This window comes from Carlito syrichta, unplaced genomic scaffold, assembly GCF_000164805.1.
Source record: "Carlito syrichta isolate Samal-C Ts95f unplaced genomic scaffold, Tarsius_syrichta-2.0.1 Scaffold106175, whole genome shotgun sequence".
Classification (NCBI taxonomy): domain Eukaryota; kingdom Metazoa; phylum Chordata; class Mammalia; order Primates; family Tarsiidae; genus Carlito; species Carlito syrichta.
This window is the reverse complement of record NW_007050271.1, coordinates 19,791-42,311: the sequence shown is the minus strand read 5'-3', so window position 1 is coordinate 42,311 and position 22,521 is coordinate 19,791. Positions and strand designations below refer to the sequence as shown.

The 22,521-nt window shown below is 41.6% G+C and overlaps 1 protein-coding gene across 1 annotated transcript in view; it reads left to right on the top strand.

Moving 5' to 3' along the window:
- The first annotated feature begins 4,383 nt into the window (after window positions 1-4,383).
- The window catches only part of LOC110596377 (zinc finger protein 479-like), a 19,702-nt gene continuing 1,564 nt past the window's right edge, over window positions 4,384-22,521 (top strand). The window contains exons 1-4 of the mRNA XM_021716547.1: window positions 4,384-4,408; window positions 18,111-18,237; window positions 19,036-19,131; window positions 22,126-22,209. Of these exons, the coding sequence (XP_021572222.1) occupies window positions 4,406-4,408; window positions 18,111-18,237; window positions 19,036-19,131; window positions 22,126-22,209 (310 nt within the window). The 5' untranslated portion in view covers window positions 4,384-4,405. The remainder of the gene's footprint in view (window positions 4,409-18,110; window positions 18,238-19,035; window positions 19,132-22,125; window positions 22,210-22,521) is intronic.

Genomic DNA, 22,521 nt, shown 5'->3' with positions numbered 1-22,521 from the left:
TTTTGAAGTTCTTCTCCTCTTTTTTTTTTTTAATGTTTCAGTTTCTAAGAACTTCAGAGGCTTTTATAATTGGGAGTTTGGTATTCCTAGTCCTGAGTTAAGCTTCTGGAGTTTGGCATTTAATATTCTATAGGATATAATCTTGTTTGCAAAGTAGTGAAATAAATTTTTTAAATTCCTCTGCATACAGAACTTTTGACCATTTTATTTTTCCTTAGGTCTACAAAGTGAATTTAATTGCCAGATAGTTTTGTTCTTTTCCAAATTTTATTATCTGCTAACTTGTAGCGAGTTAAAATTTGATTTTTTAAATAATGCATCTATTATTATTATTAAACCACGTAATTTTAATTTGCTCCAATCATTCAAAATCTATCCCATCAGCGTGTCTGAAGGCACAGACCACTACACACTCTCTTGGTCACGTTACTTGAAAACCCAGAATTTGCTCCGAACACTTAGAATTTATTTCTCAATGGAGAATTCTAAAACAAACAAATAACTAAAGTCATAAACAGCAACGCCAGGGATTCCTGGAACCCTGATGGCTTCTCCTAGACTGAGTGTTCTCAGCTTTTCTTGAAGCGCCCCCCTTTTTTTTTCTGCTCCGCGACTTCCCAATGATGTCTACAAAAATGGCCTGGTACAAAACCTTTTTAGAGTGAACAGACCACGTAGATGTAAAATGATCTGTTCCTATTTATTCCTAATTATGAACAGGCAAAATTGTCAAAAATTCTCATGAATTACTAAACAGCAGCCTTAGTCATAAGACATGGACAATTAAATGATAGTGATTAAGTCTCACTCTATGTGCCACAGAGTGTGCCTAGTACTTGACCTGTCCCTTAGGTGAAGTACGGAGCTTACAAGGTGACTTAATCAGGTGGGAATGGCCAGTTCCCATGCTTTATTAAGTCCTGCAAAGTATTTAGCATTTAAAGCTTTACCAGTCTTGTAAGAGGTGTGCTAGTCAGCCATAGACAAAAATGCAAGTATGAGTGTTATTTAGCATTACAATAAAAAGTAGGGACTCAGCATACATTACACAACTCTAAGAGACTTCTCAACAGTTTTACAGGGACAAGCAGTTGATTATGATCTTAGGCAATGCCCAAACCTTTAGAAACAGACTTACTCGGTGGCTCAGCCTGTAATCCCGCGCCTTTGGGAGGCTGAGGTGAGTGGATTGCCTGAGCCTGCGGGTTCGAGACCTGCCTGGGCAGGCAAGACCTCATCTCTACAATAAATAAAAATATTAGCTGAACGTGGTAGCATGCACCTGTAATTCCGGCTACTCAGAAGGCTGAGGCGGAAGGATCGCCGGAGTCCAGCAGGTCGAGGCTGCAGTGGTCGGGAGTGGCCACTGCACTCCAGTCTGGGTGACAGAGTGAGACTCCAACTCAAAAAAAAAAAAAAAAGAAACAGACTTACTTTCAACTAACCTGGCTTAGCATTTGAATACAAGAACAGTTTATTTAGTTCCTTAGTTGCCAGAGAAATATTACAAAATTATTCTTTTCAAGGCTAGCATTAACTTGCACTGAGCTAGCAAAAGCCTAAATAGCATATAAGAGATATTTCTATGTTTCTTTACAGGTGGATTAGAATGAACTCCTTCAGAATTAATAAAGAAGAACACAGGCTAAGGAAGGGAGAGAATCATACAATGGCATAAAGAAACATACGCCAATTAAGTTTTTAAAAGATGACATGTCCCATTAAATGAAGTATAACAACTTAACCAGCTCTTTATATATATATTAGGGGCTGACTGCGAGACATAGGCTATGACTAACGCCCTCCAGTTTTCTGGTGCCTTTCAGTCTATTGGGGTGTATGTCCAATAGACCTTCATGAGATGCTCCAGAAAAGCAGTGGGAGATTTCTGTGGCCCTTGAATGGCTTCACTCATCTTAGATAAATTTGTGGGGCACCTTGCAGCAGCCCAGAAACCCCCAACAGAGTCCAGCAATAAGTGATGAAACACTCCCTACCGTGATTAATGTTAGGGTCCCAGTTTGGTCTGTCAGTGGGAAAGACGCGCTTCAATCGTGCATGTTCTCCTGGCCGGCTGGTAGGTCCCAGGGTTAACTTCCTTTCTTCCTGGTGGATTATCTCCCTCTCTTCTGTGGTGAAGAGAGTTTGGAGAAGCTGTTGGCAATTATTCCATGTGGGCATAAAGGTGGGGCTCCCGTCCCACCCATGATATTAATTACAATACCAGACACGACAGTAACAAACACTGAACACACAAACAAGATAGCAAAAACTGAACAGAGAGATCTGGCTGCTTGAGGGCAGAACAGGAGATCCCAGTGATGTCTCACTAGGACCTCAGACACCAGAATTAGTGCTGCATCCTGATTTTCTGAGAGTCCCTACAGGAGTGCACTCCAAACAGAAATCAGGAGCCTGACTTACCTCTCTGAGGTCTTCCAGGGGTGTTGTGAGTCTGCCAGAGATACAGGCCCAATCAAACCCAGAGAGTTCACAGGGACACAGCCCCACAAGGCCTGTCAGTTAAAATGGGTGCAATTTAAGTGCTCGGTTCTCCCAGATGAGCCCCCATATGAAGTAGGATCCGAGTGATTAAATAACAGTCTACCGACTTAATTTTAACAAAGGAGAAGTTTATTAGTCAGGGCTCTGCCAGCTGGCGACTGCTTGCAGGAAGAGAATTCCAAGCAAGTCGGCCCTTAGCCACTGCTCAGAGCTTCCTTAAGTAGTCCTAGCTTACATTTTGGTTAGCTAAAGTTAGAGTTGGACATTTTCCAGAGCTCTTATTGCAATATTCTGCTGACATCAGCAAGCTAGCAAGTTTACAGAAGCAGATTTGCTAATTAGGCAGGTGTAGTAGGTAAGGATACAATTTATCTTACAATGTTTACAGAGGATAAACCTTCAAAGAAAAACCTCCAGGACGGGAGTAACTTTTTTTCAAGACTGAAATCATTTCTTTGATCACCCCTTGTAATTCCAGGGGCAGAGGCTTCTTCCTTTCCCTTTCGCAGTGTCCAGTTCTCTCCAAACTCATAGAGATGAGTTCTTACAATAGTGAACATCCAGATTTCTCCTAATGGATGGAGATGATTTGTTAGATCTGGATCAGTAATGACATCACCAGGTCACCAACATTGTCCATTGGGAATTCTAGAGAATATGTCATTGGCAGCCTGTTTTAGAAGTTCATATGCTCCAGGGTCATTGAGTACATAACATGAGTCTTTAATTTATTTATTTATTTATTTTTGAGTTGGAGTCTCACTCTGTCCCCAGGCTGGAGTACAGTTGCATACTCCTGGCCACTGAAGCCTCAAACTCCTGGTCTCAGGCAATCCTTTAGCAGCAGCCTTCCAAGTAGCCGGAACTACAGTCGCACACTACCACACTTGACTAATTTTTTTTATTTATTGTAGAGACAAGGTCTTGCCAATTTGCCTTGGCTGGTTTTGAGGCCCCAGCTGAGGCAATCCACTCGCCTCAGCCTCCAAAAGTGTTGGGACTACATCAAGCCTGGTCTAGAGTCTTTAATATTCTGATATGCAAGGAGATCATCTGAGTTTGTGGACTTCTCGCATTTGTGTATTTTCTTTTCTCTTACACTCTCCCTCTTTTCTTAAAAGCAGGATTATTGATGAAAGAAAACCTCATCAGTGGGAGAGGACCTGAAGGATTTACCAAACTCTCTCTTTTTATTCAGGAGCATTGGGGAACTTATTTCTTTTTTTTCATATTCATTTATTTATTCATATATTTATTCCTTTTTACTTTTTACTCTTCTTTCAGGGGGCTTGTTTCTTTGGTAAGTGGGTATGGCAATGGCCAGCTTGTCCAACATGTCACTGGTGGATGTGGATTTCCCCAGCAGGGCAAAAAATGTGGGCTCCTCTTGAAACTGCTCACAGGGTACATTGACATGTTTTGCTGCCTCTGCTGACTGGGACAGAGTCCTGCAGCTCAGCTATCAAGCCACGAGGCCTCATTTTTGTACTACAGTTCCCAGCATGCTTGGCGATGAATGCCACATCCTGCTCCTCCCCCCAACCTCCGGTGCAGGGAGGCAACTTAACCTCAAAATGCTGCAAGAAAAAATATGCTTTTCTTTTTTCTTGTCTCCTCTGGCCCTTTTGGATCATATCTGCTGTCATTCAAGATCAGAAGGGTGGTGGCCTGGCGCCTTATCCAATCAGCGATACTAGTTCAGAAACTGCCCAATCAGAAAAGAGATTAAAATGAGGTGGTGGCTTCCGGATGCTGATCGGGTCTTTTGTTTTCTGGGCCTGCGGAAGTGCCGGGTCATTTTGGAGAGAGGCGCGTGTATTTGCGTCTTCCCTTTTCACCCTGTGAAATGCAGGTCTGGGGAGTTCGTAGGGAAGACGCTGGGACACCCAGAAGCCGGGAGATGGTGAGTATGGGTGTGGGTGCGAGAGCGAGAGGCAGGTTGGACTCGGATGACCCGGCTGTGGCAGACCAGCCTCCCACTCAAGTTCTGATCCTGGACCTGTGCCCGCCAGCGGCTCAGCCCCGGTCCCCTTTTCACAGGGTGGATTTGGTTCGGTCCCAACGTCCTGTCCCCATGGCAACCTCGCTGTACTGGAGGTTTCTCCAGTATATTTGTGTGAGACCCAGGACTCTCGTGGGGGCTCTGACCCGCGTGGAGGGCCCTGGGGGAAGGGGTTGTTGTCCTTGCCCCATCCCTCTCTCCTCCTGGAAGGTAAACGGAGGCTCCAGCACAGTGTTAAGGGATTCCCTTGGGCCAACAGTGGATCGTGAATCCTTATGTCCCTGTCTGGGATTGTAGTCTGGGTTTTCCGCAGGACCTTGGGGTAAAGGCTTGGAGAAGAGGTGAGGGAAGTCGGCCATGGGCAAGTGGCAGTGGGTGACAGCCCCAGAGTCGCCTGATCTGGAATATCCAGATGAAAATCCCTAGACCAAGTCATCAGGGTTGTTAGGGTACTGGAGAGGGTGAGAGAAAATGAATGGAGAAAGGGGCGCAGCACCGATGGGGCTGGCAAGCCGGAGGTGCGTTCTGCGAACCCAGAGATCCGAGTAAATTGCAAAGAATTGCAACACACAGAGGTGAGAGAAGAAAATATTTATTTAAGAAAAGTTCACCACCCAGAGTCCTGGCTTATATCCTTTTCTTGGAGATTTTGAATGTGACTGCTGTGAATTCCTTGTCGACTACCTGTGGATGTCTTGGAGATCCTGTGACACAGAGACCCATTAATGTCTGTCCATATTATCATAGCCCCGAGAGAAGGGCGCGGTGGGAATTCTAATTCTCCTGCACCTTCCTGAATGATATTCCTTAGAGCTAGTGGTAGATTCACCTCCCCTTATCTCCTTGGCATTCCCAGTGAGTAGCTGCGGGGGATCCTTGGCTTCCCTGTAGATAGTGCCCAATTTACTGGAAGATCGAATCGCCACCTGCTCTCCCTCTGAGAGGTTATAACTTTTGTAATAACATGTTTCATGACTTTACAGTCCTTGCCCAATGTATGATGTCTTAGGTCTTGTAAATTCCCTTTACTCTAGGCAAGCTTGAATGACACTATGAGATACCTGGCACCAGGAAGTCTGTTTCTGAAAGGACATAGTCGGTAAAGTTACTTTTACCTAAAATGTGCATTTCTCCAAAAGCTTAGCTTCTGCTTTCTCATCGTTGCGTCAGTTTCAGAACAAGATGAAAAGTGACTTCCCACTCTTGTTCTGTCCTTTCAAGGGTCATTGGCAGTTTGTCACCAGGTCTAAACCTGGTTTTGACTGTTGGGACAGCCAAAGTCAAGACAAGGAGTTGGAACAGGGGCTGTGACTTTATGTAGAGGACCATGAAAACCGTGAAAATGAGGGGCCAAGACCCCTCTTGGGTTTTGTGTACTTTTTTGGGTTTTTATCCAGGTCAGTGGTGGGAGAGAGAGATGAGAGAGGATTGCTTGAGCCCAGAAATTTTAGGCTAACCTGGACAACATAGCACATCCATGTAGCTATAAAAACTGAAACAATTTAGCCAAGAGTGGTCGCACATGGTTGTAGTTTCAGGTATTTGGGAGCCTGAGAAGGAAGAATCTTTTGATCTCAGGGGGTCAAGATGGTGATAAGCTCTGTGGAGACACTGCATGCCTGCCTGGGTTAAGGAGTGATACTCAGACTCATAAAATACACTTAATATAATTTTATTTTTATTTTTTATTTTTTGAGTTGGAGTCTCACTCTGTCGCCCACACTGGAGTGCAGTGGCTGCTCCCAGCCACCACAGCCTCAACCTGTTGGGCTCCGGCGATCCTTCTGCCTCAGCCTTCCAAGTAGCCAGAATTACAGATGCGCACTACCATGCCCGGCTCATATTTTGATTTATTGTAGAGATGAGGTCTCGCTGCCCAGGCGGGTCACGAACCCGCGGGTTCAGGCAATCCATTCACCTCAGCCTCCCAAAGGCATGGGATTACAGGCTGAGCCACTGAGCCTGGCTACTTAATTTAATTTAAAAAAAAATAAAGGCATATCTTCAACATGTAGATGTGACTTGTCCAGATAATCTCATCTGATAAGAAACACCAGAGGAAGTTGTGGCAAAAACAGTTGGTTATCAGGTAAATGTGTTCCATGTCGGGGTGCTGTTTCTTTTCCTACTGAAGGAATGCCATGATTTTAGAGCTTGCAAACCTTGACTGATACTCGTCTGTTTTCTTATTTTTAAAGTTGCAGTCTCACTCTGTCATCCAAGCTAGAGTGCAGTAACATCCTGCATCCCCTGTAGCCTCAACCTGCTGAGCTCAGGTGATCCCTTCACCTCATCCTTTCAAGTAGCTGGAACTACTAGCACACACCAGCATGCTCATCTAACTTTTGATTTATTGTAGTGATGAGGTCTTGTCAAGTTGTCCAAGCTATTCTCGAACCTATGGGCTCAGAAAACAATCCTCTCACCTCTTTCTCCCAAAATTTTGTGATTATGGGCAGGAGCCACCATTTCTCATCTTCATATATATCTTATTCTACTTTAAAAGTGTGTATTCTGCCAGGCTTGGTGGCTCTCCCTGTAATTCTGCAATTTGGGAGGCCAAGATGAGTGGACTGCCTCAGCCCAAGGGCTCGAGATCTGCCTGGACAGCTTGGTGAGACCTCATCTCTACGATAAATCCAAAAATTAGCCCGGCGTGGTAACGTGCACCTGTAGTTCCAGCTACTTGGAAGGCTGAGGTGGAAGGATTGCTGGAGCCCATCAGGTCGAGGCTGCAGTAGCCAGAAGCATGCCACTGCACTCCAGTCTGGGTGACAGAGTGAGACTCCAACACACACAATCACAAAATGTGTATTCCCTTGGTTTTTCAGTCTTTCTTTATTTTGAAGATGTGGAGTACAATTCAGGGCTATGAATGCAAATATCCATTTTGCAGGTACGCTTGTTGATGAGATACGCCCCACACCCCCCAGCAGTATTCCACTTTCAGTCGTTTTTAAAGTCACTATCACACTGTTTTACTTTTCAAGTCCTTATTATGGATGATAACATCTTTCAAACTTTCTATGGATTTTCAATTGAAATATTGTTTGCAAAAAAATTTGTTTTCTTCAGAACACAAACAGCTGTTTGTGTATCAGTATCAAACTCAATTGTTAAACTGATTAGAGGATTATTGATTAATTATACCATTTAATCTTTCTTCCCAATCACTTATTTTCATTTCTACTGTTTTTCATGTGTTTCAGAAATATTTTACACTTTTTTATAATTTGATCTTTAAACGTAAAATTTTTTATAGATTTCACAATATCTTTTAAATCTATTAACAAGATTATATGTCTTTGTCATCGATTTTATTAATATGACTAATTGTATTGATTGGTTCCCAACTGCTGAATCTCCTAAGCATCCCTGGAGCTTGATCATGATGTAATGTTGCAACATGCTGATACAGTGTTTCTACTAATTTTTACATTTCTATTCAAACGTGAATTTTCTACAAAGAAATGACTTGAAATCTTTAATGTGGAATAGAAATTGTACATTGATATTTTCCTTATCCATGGACACTGGGTTTCTGTGGTTTTCTTTTTTTTTCTGTTATTTTATTTTTTGAGTTGGGGTCTCACTCTGTTACCCAAACTGAAGTTCAGTGGCCGCTCCTGGGCACTCCAGCCTCGACCTGCTGGGCGATCCTTCCGCCTCAGCCTTCCGAGTAGCCAGAATTACAGGCACGCGCTACCATGCCCGGCTGATTTTTTGAATTATTGTGGAGATGAGGTCTCGCCAAGTTGCCCAGGCAGGTCTCGAACCCGCAGGCTCAGGCAATTCACTCACCTCAGCCTCCCAAAGCACACGCAGGATTACAGGCTGAGCCACCGAGCTCGGCTCACATAATGTATTAATGAAAAATTTTGTGGCCACCTCCTGTGTTATGTGAACTACAGACATGTGCTACCACACCTGGCTAATTTTTTATTTATTATAGAGTGGAGGTCTCACCAAATTGCCTGGGCTTGCCTCAAACCTGCAGGTTCATGCAATCCTCTTGCCTTGGCCTCCCAAAGTGCTGGGATTGCAGCTTGAGTTACGGAGCCTGGCTTTTATTTTTTTTTTAGTTGGAGTTTCACTGTTTCCCCTGGCTGTAGAACAATGGCACACTCATGGCCACCGCCGTGTCAACCTACTCGCAAACCTACCATTTCTGCCTTCCAAGTAGCTGGAACCACAAATGTGTACCCCTAAGCCTCACCATTTTTTTATTTATCGGAGAGATGAGGGCTCACCAAGTTGCTGCACCAAGTTGCTCAGGAAATCCTGTCATCTCCTCCCAAAATGCTGGGATCATGGGCGTGAGCTACTAGTTCTGAAAGGTTCTTAGTGATTATTATTATGGGGTTGTTCTAGTCTTACATATTATGAGGATGTCTTTTGATTTGCCAAAAAGTTAGAAAGGCTGCCAAATTGGTCTATAGTAAAATGTCTGAATGTTTCCTAAAAGCAGCCTATGGGAAATTTATCGATGTCTTAACTGTGTTAGCTACCCTGCCTTATTTTGACATTTCATGGTTAGATTTGCTGTTGTTTTAGTCTAAGATTTGTCTTCTTCCAAAATAAAAATGTATAGGAAAGACATTTAAGTTGATTAGGTGAGTGGTTTCTTTGCATTTTCCACACGTTGCTGGTATTGAGGGGAAACAGAAATGATTCCTATCCTCTGTGAAAGTGAAAACTGTGGTGAGGTGGACCATTGTCATGGGAATAATGCAAGATTGCAACAAAGCAGAAAGTAGAAAGAAGAAAATTTTAATAACCACCTTTTACACATTGGAAAGTGTGCAGACAGAGACAAGTGAGGTGTGGAAGGGCCAAGAATTGGGTTTTTAAAAGGTCTTTGGGAAAGGGGGATTTAAGCCGATAGGACGGTCCAGGGCCATGGGTCTTTGATGTAGACATCATATGATTTTTATATTTTTCTGGTTTCCATGCATTAGCATCTCATGCCCTCTGGTGATGGGCTGCATGGGAGGACTCAAGGGAAAGGGTTTTCCAACTCGAGACTTGTGAGATGTTTGAAATCCACAAACTTCTTGACCAAAGAGAGGTCTCAATATAATTTCTAGGTCTTCAACCAGCCAAGAGGTGATCTTTGATTCCCCCTTGACAAGGAAACTGAAAGTTTCCTGGAGATTAGTATGTAAACTTGAGATGAATGGTTGGGTTGTTGGGTTGCTCTGGTTATGCATCTGATGGAGATTTATTGAGGGGAATGAGGTAGGCTGCCTCTTGGCCTGCAGAAAAATGTAATCTTAAAATCTCTTAATGCCTCCTAAAACCTGTTTATTGGAAATTAACTATGTCTAACCTATGCTTGCTTCAAAGGATGTCAGTCTAAGGAAAAATGGCGATGCTGAGGCAAAATGTGAACTAAGTTTATTTTAAGTTTCTTAGAGTACCTACTTTCATTCTGGATTAAGTTTCACTTGTGAAAGGAATAAAAAAATTCAAATAGTAAAATATCTCATCTAGTGAGAAGATGTAAGAACCCACATGAATCCTCTTGGGCACATGGGAGAGCAAGTTCAGTGCCTCCTGAGAGTGTAGTCACCAGGCACTTCAGTTAGCAGGACTGTGAAAGAAGACATCACAAGTCATAGGATGACCTGACTTGATACTTGATTCAGGCTTGTCTCTGTGTCAGTGCCTCTACTACCTGAGTTTATACCCTTTAACAAAATGGATCCACTTATTTTAGCTCCAGTTATTCACCGTGAAATGTATTTTATCAAGACAGGTTGAAAAGTTTTTTAAAAATTTCAGGCAAGATATAGATAGATGTCTGAAAAAAAATTAAATATCTATGGTTGGGTGCAGTGGCCCACACCTATAATCCCAGCACTTTGGGAGGCCGAGGTGAGAGAATGGAGCCCATGGGTATGAGACTGGCCTGGGCAACTTGGTGAGACCTCATTTCTACAATAAATCAAAAAAATTAGCCAGGATCCAGCTGACAACTAGAATTATGCAATAAGATTATTTGTAACACAGAAATATTCTCTAAAACTTTAAGTCTGAGAAAAAAGAATGAAATGAATCCACTCTGCCAGTGTACACACTATTTTTGTGAATGACAGCATAAATTTGGGCATCAACACAGGCATGTACAATTTTGAGTGCCATATTTGCATCACACAGAATAGGTTGCATATACTGTTCAGAGGGAAAATCCACAGTAGGTTTATCGAGTTTTAATGTGTACAAAATGAACTGAATATATTCTTAAAATGCAAATTCTGATTTAGGGGGTTTGAAATTCGCCTGAGTTCAGCACTTTATTTTTTTTCAGTGGGGGTGTCTCATTCTCTTCCTATGCTGGGGTGCAGTGGCATATTCACAGCTCACTGCAGCCTGGATCTCCTGGCCTGAAGGATGCAGGGACAAATTGGTATCAGGTGCCAGTGCACACAGGTGCAACACAACATCCATGCTGAGATCTATAGGCCCCAAAATAGTATATTTGAATATCAATCTAATAATAAAGAAACATGTCCTAGGCAGAAATCCATCTACAAGTATCTCCCATGGTGTGTAATCTCAAAAACTGTATTTTTATTGCTTGTTTTTAGCATCCTAAAGAGCAACTCTCTTCTAATAATTCTTTATTCAGTCATTTTTGTGTTGTTCTGGGCAGTAGCTGCCATCCTGTTTCTCTATGGAGCTGATGGAGCATTATGTGAAATCTTTTTTATTTTATTCTTTTATTTTAATTTATTTACTTTTTTTGAGTTGGAGTCTCACTCTGTCACCCAGACGGGAGTACAGTAACTGCTTGTGGCTACTACAGCCTTGACCTGCTGGGCTCCAGCGATTCTTCCACCTCAGCCTTTCAGGTATCTGGAACTAAAAGCATGCACTACCATGACTGACTAATTTTTTGATTTATTGTAGAGGTGAAGTCTCGCCAAGTTGCCCAGATGGGTCTTGAAACCGTGGACTCAGGCAATCCAGTCACGTTGGACTCCCAAAATGCTGGGATTACAGTCTGAGCCACTGAGCCCAGCATCATGTGAAATACTAATTGTTCACATTCCCATCCTTTGCTTGTATCTGTGGATCTACCCCATTTCCAATGGGAGCTTGGATATCCAAAAGTTGCTATGTTCCCCAACCACAAGGGAACATTGTTAATACTGTAGGTCATTCCTTCATGGTAAGAACAGTTCATGGCAACTAGGCACCATGGATGCTGAGAACAGTGGAGCCTCTGATATGTAGGGAGACACGTCCTTCAAAGCCCTTGAATGTCAGGAAGAACAAAAATAATTGAAAAATACTCATTAGGCAAGACCATCACAAGTAGCAGTGAGGTTTACAAGTTTTAAAATGACAGTCCTTCTGACCTGGGACACATTTACCTGAGAACCAGACAATTTTTTTCCTTTTCCTCCAACTTCTCTGGAATTTCTTTTTTCAAATTAGAGTCTCCTTTGCCCAGGTTGGAGTGCAGTGACATGCTCACAGCCACCCCAGCAATGACCTGCTGGGCTCAGGAAATCCTTCTGCCTCCAAGTAACCATAACTACAGGCTGAACTACACACAGTCAATTTTTTTTTTTGAGTTGGATTCTCACTCTGTCACCCAGACTGGAGTACAGTGGCACATTCCCGTTCACTGCAGCCTCGACCTGCTGGGCTCTGCTGATACTTCTGCCTCAGCCTTCCAAGAAGCCAAAAGTACAGATGCACGCTACCACTCCTGGCTAATTTTTGATTTATTGTAGAGACGAGGTCTCACCAATTTGCCTGGGCCGGCCTCAAACCCATGGGCTCAGGAAATCCACTCACCTCAGCCTCCCAAAATGCTGGGATTGGCCTGGACTCTTGGCCAATTTTTAATGTATTGTAGAGAAGAGGTCTTGCCAAGTTCCATGGGCTGGTCTCAAACCCGTGGGCTCAGGCAGTCCTCTCTCCTTTACCTCCCAAAATGCTCATATTACAGCCTGAGCCACCCAGCCTGGCCTTCTGGGATTTCTTTTCAGGTGCGGTGATCTGGACAAGTCACACCTACATGTTGAAAATATGCCTTTATTTATTTTAAAAGTAAATTGACCATATTTATTTTTTGTTAGAATCTCACTGTCACCCAGGCAGAAGTGAAGTGGCACCATCATTACTCACCACAGCCTTGAACTCCTGGACTCAGGTAATCCTTCCATCTCAACCTCCAAAGTAGATGGAACTACCTGCCTTTGCTAATACTTCTGGCTAATTTTTCTTTAATTATTTTTATAGTGACATTAATATGCTGTGTTATAGAGGTTGGTCTCAAACTCCTGACCTCAAGCAATCCTCTCACCTCAGCTTCCCTAAGTGACAGGATTCATGGCATAAGCGAGGATGTGCAGCCAGTGTATGCCTTTCCCATAAGCACAATCCTTTCCTTGCTACCACCACACCCACAGGTAGGAGGGTCCAGAAAGGGCAATAATGTCTACCTTTCTCTGTCTTTTGTCACAGGAGAGAGATTCAAAACCAGTGAGCTCCTGCAAGGAGTGCAAAGTGTAGTTAATTCTTTCCTTCCCACAAGTGCCCTCCCTTGCCAGAAACACTGGCAATTTCTGCTACAGCAATGAATATATGATGCCACTGGCTTACCTGCCTGTCCACATCCAAGCAGAGCAGGACAGGTGATCTCCTTTCTGAATTCAACTTTTCACAAACATATCTGGCAGGCCTCAGGTTGACAATGTTGCCATGTTAGGATCCCATGGGGGATAGCTAGGTGCCATGGCTCACACCTGTAATTGCAGTAGTTTGGGAGATGAGATGAGAGGATTGCCTGAGCCCAGGGGTTCCAGAGCAGCCTGGCCAACTTGGCACGACTTCATTTCAGCAATAAATCCAGCAATTAGCAGGGCATGATGGCACATGCCTGAAGTTTGGTGTGGAACTATTGCCTGTGGCCAGCAGGTCAAGGCTGCAGTGACCATGAGTGTCCCATTGCACTCCATCCTGGGCACAACAGAAAAAACGACAGACAAAGAAAATCTATATGGTTATTTTTAACAATAACGTACCAACAGATATAATGAAACAGCAACAGTTCTGTCTGTGAATGCTCTCTTAAGCAGTAACATCAGAACTCAACAAAAAGTCAGGTACCATGGACAACTCCCTGTTTGTACTGATTACATGGTACTCATTCAACACCATTTACCCTTTTACAACAGTTGGAAGTTTCTGGAGCGTAGGGACATTGACCACTTGATCTGTTTTCTCTAGTAGCTTTGTAGTATGGTGGTAAACCCATTATCTATCAGTGTGTTTCTCCAGACCTACTCCTCATTATTTACCCAAGTAACAGGAAACTGTAACCAATTCATATGGCTAAATTCATTCTTTGTCCATGGAGAGTTATATTCTTATTACTAAACTCAGCATTAAAAAATATTATTTTTTTTTTTGAGTTGGAGTCTCACTAAGTCACCCAGACTGGAGTACAGTGGCTGTTCCCAGGCACCGCGACCTGCTGGGCTCCGGTGATCCTTCCGCCTCAGCTTTCTGAGTAACCGGTGGCTCTATTACAATGTTAAGGAGGCCTCTAGGCCAACCACGGTTCTTGAGTTCAGAAACACATAAAGAGCCAGGACTCGTGGTGTGGGGATCCTGGAGAGCCTGGGAGGAAATAATTTGAGAAGGTGCAAGGGGAAGCCAGGATGGGCAAGTGCTGTTGGGTGACAGTCCTGCAGTGGCCTTATCTGAATTATCAAGGTGGAAATCTCTAGGGTCTGTCATTAGTGTCATTGGCCATTTGTGTCACCAGGTCCAAATCCGGTTCTGTCGACATAGGGAGTTGAAGCAGGGATTGTGACTTTATTTAGTGGGGACACTAAAACCAAGGAAATGAGGGGACGGCATCCTAAAGACCCCTCCTGGGTCGTGTGTGCTTTTTCAAAATTTTTATCCAGGCGGTGGGACAGAGAGCGGCTAAGATCAAGAAATGGCTTAGACTTACAGACATCTGGGTGATGAGAGGAGTCCTGGAAAGTGGTGAATTATCTTTGTCCTTGGTTCACAGTCTCCTTGTTCCTTTATTAAACAAAACAGAGTTAGTGCACATGCTCCCACTTTCCCAGAGTTAGTCTGGACAGCTGCATACTGGTGTCAACCTTGTCAACGTCTCAAAATTATTTTAGCTACATGGAAACACACAAAGAGGCCAGAGATCCCCCCTCCCCACTACCATCTAAAATGGAGTTATGTTGGACTTTTGAGAATTGACTGTCCCATTTTGGATTGATTAGGTCTAAGTTTTATATTATTAAATTAGTAACCTAAAAAAATTTATTTTAGTTTGGTGACTGGTTTCTGTGCACTTGTAGACACATCACTGTTCTTGAGGGGCAAAGGCAGAATTGATGTCTGTCTTCTGGATTATCTTGCATTTGTAAAGAAGGAAAACTATCCTAATGACAAAGTAGACTCACCTCAGGGAGGTGGTGGGAGAATCAAATCAAAGAAAACCTTAGGGAAACAGGAGAGCAAGTGAGTGACTCCCAAGAGGGTGGTAAGACTGACAAAAAATAAATACATTCCATTTAATTTTAAAATAAGTAAAGGCATATTTTCAAAATGTAGGTGTAACTTGATTAGATAATCTCATGTGAGAAGAAATCCCAGAGAAGTTGGAGGAAAAACAAAAAATGGTGGCTTCTCAGGTAAATAAATATGTCCCAGATCAGAAGGAATGTTATATGTGTAAAACTTGCAAACCATGTTACTATCCTTGTGATGGTCCTACCGAATGAGTTTTTTTCAACTATTTTTGTTCTTCCTGTGATATTCAATGGGTCTGTCGGACACTGCTCCTACATAGCCTCTTCTGTTCTCTTCAGTCATACTGCTTAGTTGTCATAAACTGTTCTCACCATGAATGTATGACCTGCATTATTAAAAATGATCCCTTGTTACTGGAGGTCATGGGAAGGCATGGTAACCAAGAATCTCATTGGAAATTGGGTAGATCCTCAGATCCTAATGAAGGATAGAAACATGTATGTGTGTGTATATATATTTGGAATATTCCTCTGTTGTCCAGAATGAAATACACTGGCACATTCATGGCCACCAGAGCCCAGTTAATTTTTTAATTTAATGTAGAGACGAGGTATTGCCAAGTTGCCCAGGCTGGTCTCACATCCAAGTCTTCAGGAAATTCTCTTGCCACAGCCTCCCAACATGCTGAGGTTATAGGCATGAGCCTCTACTCCTAGCAAGAACATGTAGTGTTAAGGTTCTGTGTAGATGCTCCATCAGGTCCATGCAGAACACAGTTAATAAAATGTACATTCAAACAGGATGGCAGTTACTGCCCAAAATAACTGTGGAAAGTCTGAATAAAGAACAATTCCAGCTACTTGGAAGACTGAGGTGGAAGGATCGCTGGAGTCCAGCATGTTGAGCCTGCAGTGGCTGGGAGCGGCCACTGCACTCCAGTCTGGGCGACAGAGTGAGACGTCAACTAAAATAAATAAATAAATAAAATAATTAGAAAAGGCTTGCTCTCTAGGATGCCAAAAATGAAAAGTATAAATACGCTTTCAGGGATTACATGCCATGGGAGATTCCTGTAGACTGATTTCTGTGTAACACGAGCTTGCTTGTTATTAAATTGAGATTATAAATTACTATATTGGATGGGTGTGGTGATTCACCTTGTAATCCCAGCACTTTTGGAGGCTGAGGCAACAGATTTGCCTGAGCCTGTGTTTTGAGAACAGTTCAGGCATTTGGTGAGACCTTGTCTCTACATTAAATACAAAATCTAGCCAGGCATGATTGCATGTGTATGTAGTTCTAGATCAGGGGTCCTCAAACTACGGCCCGCGGGTCACATGCGGCCCGCCGAGGACATTTATCCGGCCCACTGGGTGTTTTTGCCACCGCTGCCTGTCCTGCCTAGCAGCTGACTGGTCCGGCCCGCAGTGCGGATGTGTGGAATGTGCATCGCACTCTCTGACTCCCCTCCTTCTCTCTGTCTCTGGACTCCACCTCTCAGTTTCGGGTGTGATCGGACGAGTCACGAGCTTGCCTGTGCAGAGCCTGCTGATGCCTGAGGACCAAAGTAAGAACAAATTAGGATTTATCTTTTTTTGAAGTTAGGAGGTCTTTTTTTTTTAATTTTGCAGTTAGTGGGGCCTTTTTTTTTGCAGTTAAGGGGTGCCTTTTTTTTTTCTGAGGTTAGGAGGTCTTTTTTTTTTTTTTTTTTCCAGATAGGGGGCGCCTTTTTTTTAAACTATAGTCCGCCCCTCCAACGGTCTGAGGAACAGTGAATTGGCCCCCTGTTTTAAAAGTTTGAGGACCCCTTTTCTAGATACTTGGAAGACTGAGGCAGAAGGATTGCCTAAGTCCAGCAGATCAAGGCTGAAGTGGCCATGAGCTTACCACTGCTCTCCAGCCTGGGCGAGAAGAGTGAGATTCCAACTCAAAAAGTAATAAGAAATTACTATAACTTTTGACAAAAAGATCTCTACATGGATGTTGTGTTCCACCTATGTGCATTGACTTCTGATACCAATTTGTCCCAAATACTTCGGATGCTATGGAGGATACATTCTTTTAGCCAAGGAGATCGAGACGGCAATAAGGTGTGATTATGCCAGGGCACCCTAGCCTGGATCAGAATGAGACACACCTAGCCGGGCATAGTAGCGGTTGCCTGTAGTTCCAGCTACATGGAAGGCTGAGGCAGAAGGATCACCGGAGTCCAGCAGGTTGAGGCTGCGGTGGCCGGGAGTGCCCACTGCATGCTGGTATGGGTGACAGAGTGAGACTCCAAGTCAAAAAAAAAAAGAATGAAACACACCACCTCAACAAAAAAGCACAGAACCTCAGGCTAAATCCATGTATTCTGAATCAGAATTTGCATTTTAACAAGATATTCAATTCATTGTTGTACAAATTAAAACTTGCTGAGGATCTTCTGACTTACTAGGAGCAGTATATGTAACGTATTCTGTGTGATATAAACAGTAATTCAAAATGTGCGTGCCTGTGTTGGTGTCCATTTTATGCTGTTTCACTCACAAAAATAGAGTCTACACTGACTGAGTAGATTTTATTTCAACCTTTCTTTACACACTTAATGAATTAGAGGATATTTCTGGGGTTTTTTGTTTTGTTTTGTTTTTGGTTTTGGTTTTTTTGGTTTTTGTTTTTGTTTTTAGTTGGAGTCTCACTCTGTCACCCAGATTGGAGTGCAGTGACCACTCCCGGCCACCACAGCCTCAACCTCCTGGGCCCTGGCAATCCTTCCACCTCAGCCTTCCAAGTAGCTGGAACTACAGGTGCACGCTGTCATGCCCGGCTATTATTTTTTGACTTATTGTAGAGATGAGGTCTCGCCAAGTTGCCCAGGTGGGTCTCGAACTAGCGGGCTCAGGCAATCTACTCACCTCGGCCTCCTAAAGCACGGGACTGCAGGCTGAGCCACCGAGCCCGGCCAGAGGATATTTCTTTGCTATGAATTTTTTTTATTACATAATAATTGTTGTCTTGTCAGCTGGACCCTGTTCTTTTCACTCTTGCTTTACCTAGAGGCCGTGGTGACTTGGTAAATATGTGTTTTTGTTGTTTTCAGGGGTTGTTGTCATTCAAGGATGTGGCCATAGAATTCTCTCCAGAAGAGTGGGAATGCCTAAACTCCCCTCAGCGAATATTGTATAGGACTGTGATGTTAGAGAACCATAGAAACCTGGTTTTCCTAGGTGAGGAAACTTTCAAAACATAATCCCTATTTCATACTAAGGATATTATGTCCTTTCTTTGTAGAATGTTTTCTGGGAATTTCTGCTTTGCATTAATGAATTTTAAATTTCTGCTATCAACAAAAATTTGGTAATATGTTAACATCAAAAATAAATATTAATGATTTTTCATTTTGACATGAAGCCTTCTCTATTTTAAATTGACCAGTGTCCTTCTAGCTATATTATTGGTAAGTCAGAAATTTAGTGGCATAGATATTATTGCCCACATCTCATTCCAATTGCTGCCAGTAGTTATTGACTCACTAGTACTGAACTAAGAACACAAATTTAAGTCCAGGTATGGTGGCTCAGCCATGTAATGCTCCAGCACTTTAGGAGGCTGAGTTGAGAGGACTGCCAGAGCCCATGGGTTCAAGAATAGCCTGGGCAACTTGGCAAGACCCCATCTTTACACTAAGTAAAAAAATTATCTGGGGGTGGTAATGCACACCTGTAGTTCTGGTTACTTGGTAGGCTGAGGGAGAAGAATTACCTGAGCCCAACAGGTGAGCACTGGGGTGGCTATGAGCTTTACACTGCACTCCAGCCTGGGTGACAGAGTGAGACTCTAACTTAGAATAAAAGGAAACCCATGAATTGAAAATTCTATCCAAATGTTCTAAAGGTTTTATTGGGAAACCGTTTTTGTGGTTAATTTTCTAGAATCGTGTATAATGTGTTCTCTACTGATCAAATACTAGGTTTGTAATCTAAGAACCTTAGCAAGAGTCATGTTACTTTTTTCTAATTAAACAGGACTTGCTGTCTCTAAGCCAGACCTTATTATGTGTCTGGAGCAAAAGAAAGAGCCCTGGGATATGAAGAGACATGGCACATTAGTCAAACTTCCAGGTAAGTGGGAGTGATTGAAACAGATGACACAGGTTGAGGAATCAGAGCTTGAAATGTGGTTTGGGAAGGTGGTCTGCTTCAATGGAAATGGTTTCTTAGAAACCTGGGATTCTTTCTCTTCCTGTCACAAAGGGACATCAGTTATTCCACGTTCAGAAATTCTCCAAAAACTCTGCTTCTTCAGTGATCTTTCAAGTTTACAGAGGAAATAAAAGTTCACTTAATGCTTTGTTAGGAACCGCATGATCTAACTACCTTTCTGATGCTTTGGAGACATACAATATTTGCTTATTTATTTGGAAATCCAAGTCAAAGTATTTTTTATGTTTTCTTTTTGCATCATGGTTGGAAGTATGTGAGCAGTGATTTTGTTATCTGTTTGAGAAATTTTAAGAACACTCTGGACACATGTTACATGTTTTCTAATTTGTGATTTTCTATACTAGGGAGATTTCCAGTGATTTTATTTAAATTCATACTCAATCATCCTACCTAAATTATCTCTCTTAATAGAAGAAATCCTGATATTTTACTTAAATTTTACTTTTATAGTATGATCTGAGACTGATAGTTTTTCTTTATATCCAATTATTTAAGTATACTGTATCATGTAGAGGGTTGGTAAATATATATTAAACTCCTAAATGTTAACTTGTGTCTTAATAACTCTTATTTTATAATTTTCTTTAGTATGAAGCTTAGGACTAGCTTCATATATGCATATATTCAAACACATGTATGTATGTTTATGTGTGATTAGCATCAGATTTTTTATACATAAATAAAAATGTATAACCATGTGTTGAAAATAATGTAATAATTTGATATGCCTATACAGTGTGAAATGATGATTACAGTTATATTTATGGACATATCAACCATCTTATGTAGTTGCCATTTTTATGTTTTGTAAGGAGAACACATAATGTCTTCTATTTTAGCAAATTTTCTAAGCATACGAGATGTCATTATGAATGGTAAGTCACTATAGTACACATTAGTTCCCTAAGACTCAGTTATAACTCAAATTTGGTAACCATTGAAAAACAACTCCATTTTCCCACCTGCAGGCCTTGGTGACCACGTTGTACTTTCTTCCCCTATGAGTGCAAAGTTTTTGATTCCACACGAGTGAGATCATACAGGATTTTTTTCCCCCAAGTTGGAGTCTCCCTCCAGGCTGGGATGCAGTGGCATGCTAATGACCACTTCAGCCTCATTGCTGGGCTCAGGTGGTCCTTCCATATCAGCCTTTCAAGTAACTGGAACTACAAGCATGCACTGCAATGCCAAAGTTATTTTTGTATTTCTCATAGGCCCGTGGTCTCACCTAGCTGCCCAGAGTGGTGTTGAACCCCTGAGCTCAGGCAGTCCTCTCATCTGAGTCTCCCAATGTGACAGGTTTACAGACTTGAGCCACTGTAACCATTCTCATGCAGTATTTGTGTGTGTGTGAGCCTGGATCACTTCAGTTAGCATAATGTCTTACAATGTCATCCATAAGGTTAAAATTGCAGAATTATTAAAAAAAAATTTGAATGAATCATATGCTATTGTGTATATATATGTGTGTGTGTATACATGTTATTTTCTTAATCAACACAGATTCCAAAAATATTCAGGTTGTTTTCAAGTTTGGCCATCTTGACAAATGCTGCAATTCTCATAGGGTTTGGAGACTTCTTTTTGATACTGATTTTATTTCCTTTGGTTATATACCCGGAAAAGGGATTTCTGTGTTATGTGGCAATTTGCTTTTATTTTTCAAAGATGTTGATGATAATTTTCTATGACTCTACCAATCTTAAACTCACCAAGAATATACAAGATTTCTTTTTCTTCACATCCATATCAAAAGTTCTCTCTCTCTCTTCTGGTTGATATTAGCCATTCTAACAGCTGTGAGACAATATATCATCACTGTGTTTATTTGAAATTGCCTCTATTGGTGATGTTCAGTGCCAATTCTTATACCTGTTGGCAATCTGTATGTCCTCATTGAAAAATAAGTATTCATTTTGGGGCTGTTTTTTATTCAAGTGAGAATTTTCTTTCTTTAACATCTCATCAAGTATATGGTTTGCAGATGTTTTTTTCTTTTCCTGTAAGCATTCTTCCTTTTCCCTTTACTCTGCAGAAGATTTTCAGTTTGATGTCTCTCAGTTGTTTATATTTATTTTTATTCCTGTAGTGAAAAAAATTATTACTAAGAACAGTATCAATATCAAGGATGTTTTCCAAATCCTTTGTTTGTTTATGTTTTATCAGCATGTTCTCTGTCACTCAGGCAGTAGTGTTGTGGTTCAAGTAAGGGTTTCCACATTTCATATGGAAATTTCTCAAACTTTTTTGTAATTTGAACCTCTACAAATTATTGTTGTACCCTTAATGGGGTCATTTATCCTGATTCTTTCTATGCTTTGGCATACTGTGTTTGAATTGGGATATTTGAAATTCAAAGATAATACACATCATAATGTTTATGATGTGGCTTTGTCTAGATTAATATAACATCAATCACAAAGTTAGAGGTTCCAGGAAACTCATACCTGTTCTTAGGATGTGTCTTCTCTGTACATTGGGACAGAAACCAGTCTTTGCATAATCCCTCAAAGGGCAGAAATGTGAACTCATACTCCACTCTTCTGTTTATTCCCTGAGGAAGAATTCAAGAGTTAGAACAGCCCATCTGATTACATCATGCTGCATTGTAAAAGAAGAGTAATTATGGTGAAAAAATTACTAAAATTTCTCTCCCATGTAACTCATTTTATCATGTGGATTCTGCAAAGTATTAGCTGTTTTTTGAGTTCTCACACAGGCAATGGGATAAGTGTTTTCTTAAGTACATATATTTATGATGGAGTGGAAACCTGTGATTTGTCTTGCCCTCATACTTAAGTCCTTACCATGGTATAATATTATGTTTTATTTTCAAAGGATATTCACCTGAGTCTAGCATGTGGAATAAATTTTTATTTTCATGATTTTCAGCTGTGACTTCTCATTACACTGAAGGCCTTTTGCCAGAGAAGAGTATAGAAGACTCCCTTTCAAAGGTGCCAATGGGAAAATATGGTAAATATGTCCTTAAGAACTTATGCTTACAAAATCTTGGGTAAGTGTGCATGAGGGTGAAAGGTAGATAGAATGCTAAATTGCAAATAACCATTACAAACATAACAAGAGTAGGAAAGTCTTTCATCAACACTCCAAATTTGTTATCTACCAGAGTATCCATATTTCTGAAATGGCTTTCAAACATGAATATGGCAAAACCTTTAACTGGTATTCAAAATGTATTCAATATCAAAAAAAATAGTGGAGGAAATATACCCAGTATATGTGGGAGAGGGTTTGAGAAATCATCCTATCTAAATAGACATGAAA